We start from the raw sequence: 12,043 nt of genomic DNA, 5'->3' as shown, positions 1-12,043 counted from the left end.
CGAGAGGATCACGTGCTTATGATTGTTCGCAGCTGTTTCAACTTTAGCTAATGACTGGTTATCCTATCAGACGATCCTTAACTCACTATAAATAACCAGACTTTTCTCATCTCAATATCTTCGTCTAGAAGAAACCCCCCCCCACCCAACCCTACTTTCCCTCCTTTCAAACGGGCGTCACGGTGGCCAGCGATTAGCGCTGTTGCCTCACAGCAAGAATGCCTCTGGTTAAATTTCTTTCCAAACCAGACGGCATTTCTGTGCGGAGTTTGCTTGTTCTCCCCGTGGTCACATGGGCTTTCCCCGGGTCCTCCGGTTTCCTCCCACAGTTCAAAAACAAGTACTCTAAATAATTAATCAAAATACATTAGCTAACCTCTGAGTACACCTTTCAGTATACATATCTGACACTTAGCTACAACAAGCAAAAAGGAGAGTCATCGAGATCTACCTGAGCTCAAACTCTCCTCTCGCCTTGCAACGGGAGGGAGCCCAGGGCTCAAGGATCTTATAAGCTCAGGGCTCTCTCCCGGGACAGCATGCCAAACTAGCTTTACTATCAATCATCAGCTAAGTGTGAACTCTTGAAATAAGCAATAAAGGTTTACATTAAACTTGAAATTACAATCTCTAAACCGTTCTCAGATGGGATGGTGGGCCAAATCAAAGGTTCCCATGGGCCAACTTTTTAAGCCAAATTTGGGCATCTGTGATTTAAAGCACCCGATTTGACAGTGGATCATACAAAAAAATAAAGTTCTAACAGTCCATACTTGCATTATGTCAGTATATGTTTTTAAAAATGGTCTAAATAAAATGGCCTGATCCCACAGTGTTGGTACTCAGCTAAAGTTAATGCTTTTTGATCACTTGATAATAGTCTTAAAGCCTATAGACTAATTTAGGACTTGAAAATTTAGACTCAGTCTTAAACTCAACAAAGGTGTTCTTGACCACAGTCCTAGATTAAATCATGTGGTTTGTTAAATGAGTAAATATATGAAACAAATCTATGAAAGTGGGTCTTTATTGCTTTATTGACAGCACAGGTGCATTTAAACACAAAATTTCGTACATTAATGATGTTCTGGACTGAAACTGATTTGAACATTGCTCTATCTTCTTAAGCTTAACATGTTTAAATGTCACATCGTGCTCGCTGGTGGTCTAGTGGTTAGGATTCGACCCGGGTTGGATTCCTGTTTAGGGAATGAGATTTTTTCTACAAGAAAGCACGTTCAGAATATTAACCGATTTTTAGAACTATTAGTAGTAGGCCTATACACTGAAGACCCATAGCAAGCGTCCATAGGGCAGAGCAGGATGAATAATAAGGATTCAGTTTTTTCTATAACCTCTTAATGACTATAAAACCAGAATCAATTTTTGCAGTGCAAGTTTAAATTTATGCGACCCTTCTTCTTTATGCAAGTCTCATAAAGAGCAAAACTATGTGAAACTGCTGTCAAATGTCAAAACTCTAACTTTAAAAGACTCTTTAAAATACAAAAAAGCTGAACTTGTATAAAATAAACATAAAACTACAGAACAGTGAACAGTGCAACGAAAATTCATCCACCAACTTCACTCTAGTCGACTTTTGTAAATAAGGCATTTTCTTCTCATCACTTCAGGATATCGTCTGAAAAGCAAGAACATTAGCCACGTTAAAAGCCGACTATAATACAAATGAATATTAAAATAAATGAGCATTTTGAATGCACTTACATTTTTAACAGTCTCACGAATGAATTTCTTTCTGCTGCTCAGATTGAAGTCAGGATACTTGTCATAAACCTACAACAAGGAGAAAGTTCATAGATCACAGCAGGATCTGGAATAATTTTAACTTGTCAAATTTTGACATAACAGAGTCTATATATTCTGTGATGAAGGAAACCGGTATTAATACAAAAGAAACAGGCTAAACGCATGCAATAAATTACTTGTCTTTTTCAGAATCAGAATCAGTTTTATTGCCAAGTGTGCTTCACACACACAAGGAATTTGTTTTGTCTACAGAAGCTTCCAGTGTACATAAAGTGACAACACAAAATAAATATGGAAAAAAGAAATACGATAAACATTAAACAGAGATGCAGTTAGTCAAGAAATCTGGATGTTGAATTGTATGTACAGATTTGTTATAAATATACAGGTTATATGGTGCTGAGTGCAAATGTGTATGGAGAAAGTATTGCATTGTATATTGATATAAGGTGCTGTGTACAAGTGCGTATGAGAAAGTTTTGCATGTTTATTGCACAGTTGGGGAATATGTACCTGTTCATGAGGTAATGGCCTGAGGAAAGAAAGTTTACTGTGTCTGGCTGATTTTGTGCTTGATGCTCTGAAGCACCGACCAGACGGTAACAGTTTTAACAGGTAGTGTGCTGGGTGCGAAGTGTCCAGAGTGATTTTGCGAGCCCTTTTACTCACTCTGGAAGAGTACAGTTCTTGAAGTGTAGGAAGGGTAGTGCCAGTGATTCATTCAGCAGTCCGGACTATTTGTTGTAGTCTAGGGAGGTCAGTTTTGGCAGCGGAGCTGACCCAGAAGGAGATTAAAGTGCAGAGGATGGATTGGATGGCAGCTGAGCAGAACTGTACGAGCAGCTCCTGTAGCAGGTTAAACTTCCTCAGCTGTCGATAGAAGTACAGTCTCTGCTGGGCTTTCTTCACAATAGAGTCTATGTGAATGTCCCACTTCAGATCCTGAGAGATGGTGCTGCCCAGGAACCTGAATGACTCTACTGCAGCCACAGTGCTGTTCGTGATTTTGAGGGGGGAGGGGGGGTGGTTTCTCCTAAAGTCCACAATCATCTTCACTGTTTTGAGCGTGTTCAGCTCCAGGTTGTTGTATCTGCACCATAACGCAAGCCGCTCTATCTTTCAGAAAGCTGGTGATCCATTGACAGACAGAGCTGGGAACAGAGAGCTGGGTCAGTTTGCACTCGAGCAGTGATGGAACGATGGTGTTAAAAGCAGAACTAAAGTCCACAAACAGAATCCCTGCGTAGTTCCCTGGCTTGTCCAGATGTTGTAAGGTATAATGCAGTCCCATGTTGACTGCATCAGCTGCAGACCGGTTTGCTCTATAGGCAAACTGCAGGGGTGCAGCAGGGGTCCAGTGATGTCCTTCAGATATGCTAGCAACAGTCTTTCGAATGACTTCATGGCCACAGATGTTAAGGCAACAGGTCTGTAGTCATTGAGTCCTGTAATCTTTGCCTTATTGGGGATTGGGATGACAGTGGAGCGCTTAAAGCAGGATTAAACTTTGCGCTGTTCCAGTGATCAGTTGAAGATCTATGAGAAAATGCAAGCCAGCTGGTCAGCGCAGGTTTCCAGACAGGCTGCTGAAACACCGTCTGGGCCTGGTGCTTGCCTTCTCTTCTGTTTATTGAAGATCTGATGCACATTATCCTTACTGATCTGAAGTGCAGAGGGGGAGAGGAAAATGGCTGGAGTTGTTGATGGCTGTGTTGATGTGGCGTTGATGGCTGTGTTGGGAGATTTTTTACAAAACTCTTCGCAGAAATAGCAAAAAATGTCTGCAGATTCTGTCTGGCCCTAATCAGAACCCTTTAAACTGAATTCTGTCCCAATGAACGGAAATAACATACTTGTCGGGTTATCTGCTTCATTGTAACCTCCTCCAGGTTTGCGTCTTTCAGGAGGTCTTTTACGTTCTCCTTCAACTGCTCATCTGTTGGTGGTTTTTTGATCATCTTGATCAAAGGTTGATCGTCATCAGAGCTTTTGCTTTCATCTAGAAGCAGAACTACAGCATATTAATCTCTACACACTGCAAAACACAATATTTACCATTTCTATTATAAGTTTATGATATGACTACATTAATACCCTCTTGCTTGCCTCTGGCTTTCGGTTGCTGCTGCTGTCCACTTTCTTAGTTTTCAGGACAGGTTTTGCTGGAGCTTTTCTCTTTGCTGCAGGCTTTTTTTTCATCTAGAAATATTGTGCTGAAAATTGTTAGTTTAAATGCAATTTTTGCTGAAAGGATCTTTGTACTATCGGATCTGTGGCTGCAGTTATAAAATTGTACTCGTTTCTTACAGTGCCATAAAAATAATTGTTTTGATTTCTTTTAAAACTGTAAAAAATTGCTTTCATAGTGATCAAATTAAGCCTAATTATCTAATTCAGGTTTAAATTAGGTCAAATTATTTGAAATGTTACAGTCATTACCAACCTTTTTTGTATCCTTGTCTTCACAAAATGTGTCACTGTCATCGGTTGTCTCATCTGATGGACTCTGATCAGACTTCTTGTCAGATTTCTTTGTGAACTTCCCAGTGGAAGATTTCTTCTTCAGAGGAGATGTCTGTTGATTTGATCACACAACAAAAATCATTGAGTCACAACAGAGATCGAACTATAAAACCAAAAATGTGGGGAAAAGAATCTTTGTTGCATGGCAAATTTCAAGTTTCAACTAAGCAAACCTGTTTACACTAGTGTTAACATTCATTTACTAATCTTATTACAAGTTAAAGCAATGTTTAAACAGGGATTTATACATTCTGAGCTTGAAAGTTTTTAGATCCACAGTTCTCAAACATGCTCCTGTACCAGCGCTGTGCATATCTTGCATGTCTCTCTTGTCTAACACGCATGATTTAGATAACCAGCTCATTAGAAGAGCTCACCAAGGGAAAAAACATGTTCAGATTTACATGTTCCCTAAATAGTGTTCACTGAAAATCAGCTAAACTCAAAGTTTACTTCACTTTAGTTTAAACAGATCTGCACTATGTTGCTTGCAGCGTCATCAGATGAAACTTATTACACAATAGTGAAGGGTTAGTTAACCACAATCACTGCATTTGCTTCGATTGTCATGTCTTAAAGTTTTGTGCCCTTTAAAATTGAAAACCTATCAGAGTTCAGACTGCACGATTTTAGCCTCGATTTTTTCTCACTGAGAGGTTTTGAGAAATCGCAGACAAATGCCTGAAATGACAGGCAAATCAGTGCTCGTTGACGCGAGTAACAATCACACAGTGACTACGTTTACATCGACGTCAGGAATGGAATTATTTGCCTTATTCTAATTAAGACAATAATATGACTAAAGCGTTTACATAAGCTGCTTTTTAAAAGTTCCTTTAATGATCCTGTTTTACATGTTATAGCACATAACTCGATTAACATCATCACGTCACTGCGCTAGGACAACAGTATCTCCAGCAGAAAAAAAACTCTAAAAAATCTAAAGTTTTAAATTGTAAAGAAATCCGTGTTTTAAAAACAAATGAAGACCGCAGAAGTCAATTAATCTTTTGAATTATTTAGCCTGACATGTTTACAGCTCCAAACTATTATAAATCTTAAAAAAATAAATTATATTGTTTTTCAAAGGTAAAAAAAAAAAGTTTTTTACCCAGACATTTAAAAAGAATATATTTTAGAGCAGTGAGCACAATACCCTGATATTTTTATCCAGGCCTAATGGGCATACTCCACATGTCTTAATTCGATTTCCCTTTAGTTTGATTATGACCTTTATCTGATTAAATGGTAAAAAAACTAAAATGCTGCAGAAGCTCAATGTGTGGGTCACACTTTAGTTTAAGGTTCAATTCTTGCTATTAATAAACCATTAACTAAGACTTTTATCTCAATAAAATACTAATGTGCTGCTTATTAATAGTTAGTAAGTTACGTTTGGGTATTGGGTAGGATTAGAGATGTAGAATGAGAATATAGAATAATATTTACTATTAAACAGCCAACATCCTAATCATAGGCAGGTAATACACCAGTCATTAATAGTGGGAATTGTTACTTGAATGAAAATGTCACCAGATGAACAGTAGGTTTCCTTACGATGAATCACAATAAATGAACTTTCCAGAATTCCCTTAGTGTCACCTCAGTTTTCGTGTGGCATCTTCTTCTTCTCTGTTTTGTACATTAGAGTATGATACTGAATCTAATGTTGTTAATAATATTTATTGCATTAATTAGTGTCATGTATTACCATGGTGGTGTTTAGCAGTTGTGTGAATAACACTGAGCGCCTTCTACACACAGATTAGTTTGTTTCTCTGCTTGTGGTTCATCATGTGACTTTCCTTTTGATGTTACTGTCTGTGTTACTAAGGAACAATGTATAATATTCAAGACAATGGAGTATTAACATTATATAAATGAATGAAATACAGTAGTTTACTTGCTTTCCTGCTTATTTTGTAGCTAAAATTCTACCTATCAAAGTAAATTTCAGTAATTTTTTTAAAGGTGTACACTACTGACTGACAGAGGACCAACTGCCCCCTCTCTGGTATGACTTTGTCCATGATAGAGTCATCCTGCTATTATTTAAATAGTGAAGTAAATGATTAACAGAAGATTTACAGCCTGTGTGTGAGTACAGCGATGTTTGTCTTGTTAGTCCTTGCATCCTGCCACCACAGGTAAATTAAACATTGTGCTTCACTGCTACTTATCAATAATAAAAGCATATGTGCAGGCTCACCAGCAGGTCAGGATGCTGGCAGAGGTGAAGAGAATGATGGGAACCGGGTATGAGGCGCAAAGCAGGCCGTGCCGGTAGAAGGCGGCCGAGATGTTCTGCCGAAGCCGCTCTCTCACCGTCATCCTGGGCTAGGGGGTCAGCTGATGGCCATTGAGTCTGCGTGTGCGGCCAGGGCGAGGGCACCGGCGGGCATCCAGGGATCTGTGCAAATATGTACACAACCCAAGTGTAAATAGAGCTGGAGAATTCCATTCATGGTGTGAAGAGATTTACCTGTTCTTCTGCTGACTGATTAAAAAAACAAAAAATAAACACTTTTTTAAAGAGTATTTGATACATATTTAAAAGTATTATGGACATTTTATCACTCTCAATCAGCCACAGGATATTATGGGAAATGTAGATTTGTAACAAACCTGTCAAGTTTTTACAGTTTTTCTCCATTCCTGAAACAGAAATTACATTCTCAAAACAACAAAGACAAACCTCCAAACCACTTGGCAATTGTTCACAACAGAATTTAATTTCTTATTCATTTCATCAAATTGCAAATGTCTAAGTAAATCTTTGCAAATGATCAAGTACAGATTGCCTACATTTAGCACAATTTCCAAGTGAATAGATCTTGTTGATCTAAACCAGGGGTCATCAATCTCGGTCCTGGAGGGCCAGTGTCCATGCAGGGTTTAGCTCCAACTTGCCTCAACACACCTGCCTGGGTGTTTCAAGTGAACCTAATACGACCTTGATTACCTTGTTCAGCTGCGTTTGATTAGGGTTGGGAGCTAAAATCTGCAGGACACCGGCCCTCTAGGAATAAGTTTGGTGACCACTAATCTAAACTGATTGGTAATTCTCAGTCTAACGGTTGTTCTCTCCAAAATATGTCAGGGTCATTGTTAAAATTAGTCAAGACGAAAATACCTTGAATACCGTACAGTAGGTGAATGCTTGGAACATTTGATCATTGTAGGGGGTGGTTGAAACATTCACGCCGATTCATCCATTGTTGCATTACAAGAGAGAACATACGCTGTGATGTGGACGAGAATCTGTAGCCACACAAAATACAGCGTGTGGATGGTCAGGAGGGTGAGGACGGTAGGCAGTGAAGAACTGTTATGAAACTCCAGCATTATTTATAGCACTCTAGTTTTTTGTTAGTGTGTTTATATTACAGTTTATTATGCTTTATATAGTCTCTTTTTGCTCTGATATATGGAAGTTAATTTCTGTGTGGTTGATCATTACAATAAAAAAGGACTTACCATTTCCTTGGCAGTATGAGTGTAGTGTGTGACGTCAAACCTTGGAGGATACTCTTACCCTAAAATCCTATTTCTTTTTTTCAGTTTTATACACAATTGCATTCTGTTAGCTACACAAAAACAGTACAGTAACCACTGTCAATGAAGGACAAGACTAAGACTGTATGGTGGACATGAGGGATATTTAGTGGCCCTTTTCCATAATGACAAAACATCTAAACATTTGACTTGCAGTGCTTACACAATGCTGAAGGGTTGAAGCATTTTGGGGGCACTGACTGTTTAAATGAGAAGGAAATTTAGTTTTAACACATGAGTGAACTGTTTTGGGAAAGGTATGAGCTGTTGCAGGTGAACCATGGTGTTATGCCGAACCATCCACATTATTTTGGCAAAAGCTCCAAGAGTGTTGTGTTGTCTGGTCTGTTTTAGGAAATGAGCCAAAGCAATTGAGAAGGATATTTGCAGTTTTTGTGGCACTGACTTTTAATATGGGAAAGGATTTTAGTTTTGATGCAAGAGTGAACTGTTTTTGGAGAGATAAGAGCTTTTGTAAGTGAGCTATAGTGTTGTGCTAAACTGTAACATTGCTTTTCCAAACGATCTTAGAATTTTGAGAATGTAATTTCTGTTTCAAGAAATGAGCCAAACCAATGAAGAAAAACTGTATATTAACACTAGAAAAGAATCAGTGTTTTACAATAAAGTTCAATTAATTTAACATTACATAATCCTTTCAGAATCAAAAACTTTTTTTTTTGCATTTCTAAATATATTAAGTTAATGTACAGTATAAACACTGTTGATCAAATGCTGCTTTGTTTATAATATATTAAAATAAATAAATCATACATAACAAAGACAAAAGAAAATTATTTCTTAGAAAAGAGTTTTGAATCTGCCATATTATTATTGTATTATACCTCACATTTATATAGCGCTTTACACATTTTTTGGGAGAATCTCCTTAACCACCACCAGTGTGCAGCATCCACCTGGATGATGCAACAGCAGTCATATTGTGCCAGACAGCACACATTGGTTCAGACAAGACAGAGTCCATTATGATATAGGGATGGTTAGGAGGCCAGTGGGAAATTTGGCCAGGGTGCCAGGGTTAAACCCCTACTCTTTTTTAAAGGACATCCTGGGATTTTTTACGACCTTGGTTTAACGTCTCATCCAAAAGACGGTGCTCACTGGCAGTATAGAGTCCAAATCAATATCCTGGGGTGTTAAGACCCACACAGACTGCAGGTTGAGCGCCCCTGCTGGTCTAACTAACACCACTTCCGGCAACAACTTAGCTTTCCCACGTGGTCTCCAGTTACTAACCAGGCGCAGACCTGCTTAGCTTCGTAGGTGAGCATTTTACTTTTGATTTAAATTCTACCATTTTTGAAGGATCCACATTTAAAAATATTTCCCTTAAAGTCTCTCCAGGTAAAAATCGTTGTCTGATTTTATTAAAAATCCGCTTGTTAAATCGTGATGTTTGAAATACTCAGGTTCAAGCCGCTACTCATTTGAAAGGAGAAAATATTCGTTTTTAGTCACATGATCACACATTAAAGTAAATTTCATGTAAAAACATGGTGTTCACATCAGTCTCTGGACTTGCTGCATCACAGACACCAATATTTTAACAATTTATAAATAATTAATCACTTTCTGGCCATCGAATATTAGGCATGAATATATATATATATACCAGAACACAGTGCTGCTCAGTATAAATGATAACACCACCTTTTGAAATGTTTTTTTCTTATTTAGTCAACAATTTTTGGTGCATTTAAACAAAACTGTTTTTAAACCTCTATATGGATAAAAATAAGAGTTTGGTCACCTAAAAACAATACACTTCAATTCCACTGAGCAAACGAAAATTCAACTCAATATGATATTTGTTATGTTCTCTTGGTTAAATTTTTGGACTTGGATCTTACTTTTTTGTTAGATTAGTTTCAGTTTTGGCTTTGGTACAGACTAATCTACTCTATATGCACAACATATCGTTGCAAGGCATCCTACAGAATATATTAGATCTGTGGGGGTGTACTCATTTATGCATAGCACTGTATATATGAACAATAACAAATCTAAACACATTTATCTAAGCTGTTGAATTGTTTCTATGCAGTTTCTATCTGTCAAATCAAACCAGCGGCAATGCAAGAAACTGTTAGCAGATATTACAAAAAGCATACTGAACTGAGAACATGTCTAAATATGCAAACGTATCAGACATCTTAGACACAGAAATATTTTTAACGGGCAGCTTAATGATGTTTCACAACAGAGATTTAAACGGCTTATTAAATGCAATAATTTACTCAAAAAAGAAAAGAAAAAGAAACAAAAAAGTCCCTCTTTTTCACACAAAAGCAACAAATTTAATCAATATATCTGGTTAAAATATGAAATGTTGTTGATAAGGTAATTTAAACTAGGTTAATTACAATATTTGCAGGATTGTTCTACATGAAATATTACCAAAAGAATAACATGCTGAACACATGCAGAGTTAAATCATATATTAAAAAGAAACATTTTTATAAAATGTGTGATTGCTTAACACAACAACAACAACAACAACAACAACAACAACAACAACAACAACAACAACAACAACAACAACAACGTACAATAAAATATTAGTAAACAACACACAATAAAAATCCTGGGTTCCACACGATCGATTTGTGTTTGGACAACATGAAGAAATGAAATTAACTTATTAGTTTTTACCAATTAAAGTTGATTAAACACAAAACAATTAAGTTGTCCCAAGAAAACCCAAGAATTGTGCTGTTTCAGCTCATTTAAAATAAATTGTTTAAGCAAACAGCAAACATATTTTTTGAGTGCATGTCAATTGTGGTCCAATGCAAATTGCCACCCACTTTTCTGAAGCCTGGAATGTGCATTTTAAATCCATTTAAATAAGCGGAAATAGATTCAATTGAAACAAGCAACTATCACAAAGTGAGTCACATTTGATAGAAATTAAAATTATGACTGGAATTTCAGTCGAATTCTTCACATTTATACAACATTTACTTTCACAAACAAATAAACAGGTAAGAATCTCAATTTGACCAACAGTCTATTACTCCTCTGAAAAATTTAAAAGAGACTTTCAGTCCAAACAAAAGATTAAAAATCTGCAAACCAAATTATACTACATAAAAACAGTAAATGACTTTAAATTTGAGGAATTGTCTAAGTGTAGGCTGATAAAAACTTGTGGTTGAATGCTGAACCTGTTGTTGGGCACCGAAACATTACCTGAAAGCTTGATCACACATTAAAAACTGTGTAAATCTATCAAACCTGCCAGATTAAAGCTTCAAGTGCAGTACAAAGTTACTAGTTTGGATCATCAAAAAAAAAAAAAAAAAAAAGCTAATGATTTCAACTACTGAAATACTTAATAATGATTTCAACTACTTCAAATACTATGTGGCATTTAAACAGCTTAATCCTAAAAGGTGTTCAAAATTAGGTAATTTCTCAAAATTCCATCTCAGGGAAAATTCCATCTTAGGAATCTAAATAATAAATAAACATGTTAGCTGTCAAACTCTACAGACACAGTGCAGATTAATGTTTGTGTGAATATGTTCCCCAGGTAATCATCTAAATATAAATCTTCTGCATAACAGCTGTCATTTATGAGAGTTTAGCAAGGTTATTTACATTATCACTTCCACATGAAAGAAATTAGCTAAATAACGTCACTTTTTGTAAGTACTTTCTACCAAAAAATGTGTTGTAAATAATCAATTTAATTTAGGAAAAATAAATAAATATTACCATGTTAATTTATTATTGTTGTTGTGTCTGATAACTTATAAGTAACTTTTAGCAACATGTACATGTATTGAACACCTGCTGGTTTAATTCACACATATACAGACACACTACCTCGAATAAATAAACTTTCAAATATACATTTAATCGCCTCAGCGTAACGACAAACTATAAGTTATACACGTTAGGTTATTTCGGAAGCGCTTTGACAGCTTGTTCCTTGAGCAGCTGAGCAAGAAGGGCCCTGCCATGCTTCTAAATGCTCTAATTTGACAATTTCACCACACAAACTACAACAACAGCATTGAAATGTTCGCTTACCCTAATGGCGGGTGCTTCTCTTCCTCTTCGAGGGCTTTTATTAACAGTAAATTGCTCTCGTTGAGCTGCAGCAGGCAGGTGGCTGTGAGTCTCTAGTGTTCTGCCAGCATCATGTCAGCTACTGTAAGCCACTATC

The 12,043-nt window shown here is 36.8% G+C and overlaps 2 protein-coding genes across 5 annotated transcripts in view; both read right to left on the bottom strand.

Moving 5' to 3' along the window:
* scap (SREBF chaperone) overlaps nucleotides 1-12,040 on the bottom strand; it is a 65,219-nt gene extending 53,179 nt beyond the window's left edge. The window contains exon 1 of the mRNA XM_087287685.1: nucleotides 11,908-12,040. The gene's annotated coding sequence lies outside the window, so the exon portion shown is untranslated. The remainder of the gene's footprint in view (nucleotides 1-11,907) is intronic.
* LOC101886041 (uncharacterized) lies at nucleotides 1,169-12,040 on the bottom strand. Of its 4 annotated transcripts, none has more exons than XM_087287857.1 (8): nucleotides 11,881-12,040; nucleotides 6,503-6,740; nucleotides 4,214-4,345; nucleotides 3,865-3,969; nucleotides 2,642-3,769; nucleotides 2,284-2,504; nucleotides 1,729-1,797; nucleotides 1,169-1,642 (listed from the first exon to the last, which is right to left on the bottom strand). In XM_087287857.1, the coding sequence occupies exons 1-5, from the start codon at nucleotides 11,889-11,891 to the stop codon at nucleotides 3,734-3,736; spliced, it is 522 nt and encodes a 173-aa protein (XP_087143983.1). In that variant the 5' UTR covers nucleotides 11,892-12,040; the 3' UTR covers nucleotides 1,169-1,642; nucleotides 1,729-1,797; nucleotides 2,284-2,504; nucleotides 2,642-3,733. The 4 variants fall into 4 exon arrangements, with proteins under 4 accessions (XP_087143983.1, XP_087143981.1, XP_087143982.1 ...); XM_087287855.1 differs by lacking the exon at nucleotides 11,881-12,040 and adding an exon at nucleotides 9,182-10,454 and having other exon boundaries at nucleotides 6,503-9,072; XM_087287856.1 differs by lacking the exon at nucleotides 2,284-2,504 and having other exon boundaries at nucleotides 3,624-3,769.
* Nucleotides 12,041-12,043: the final 3 nt, after the last annotated feature.

This window comes from Danio rerio, chromosome 16 (assembly GCF_052040795.2).
Source record: "Danio rerio strain M-AB ecotype USA chromosome 16, GRCz13ab, whole genome shotgun sequence".
Taxonomy (NCBI): domain Eukaryota; kingdom Metazoa; phylum Chordata; class Actinopteri; order Cypriniformes; family Danionidae; genus Danio; species Danio rerio.
The sequence above is the reverse complement of the archived record's forward strand: the minus strand, read 5'-3'. Positions and strand labels throughout refer to the sequence as shown.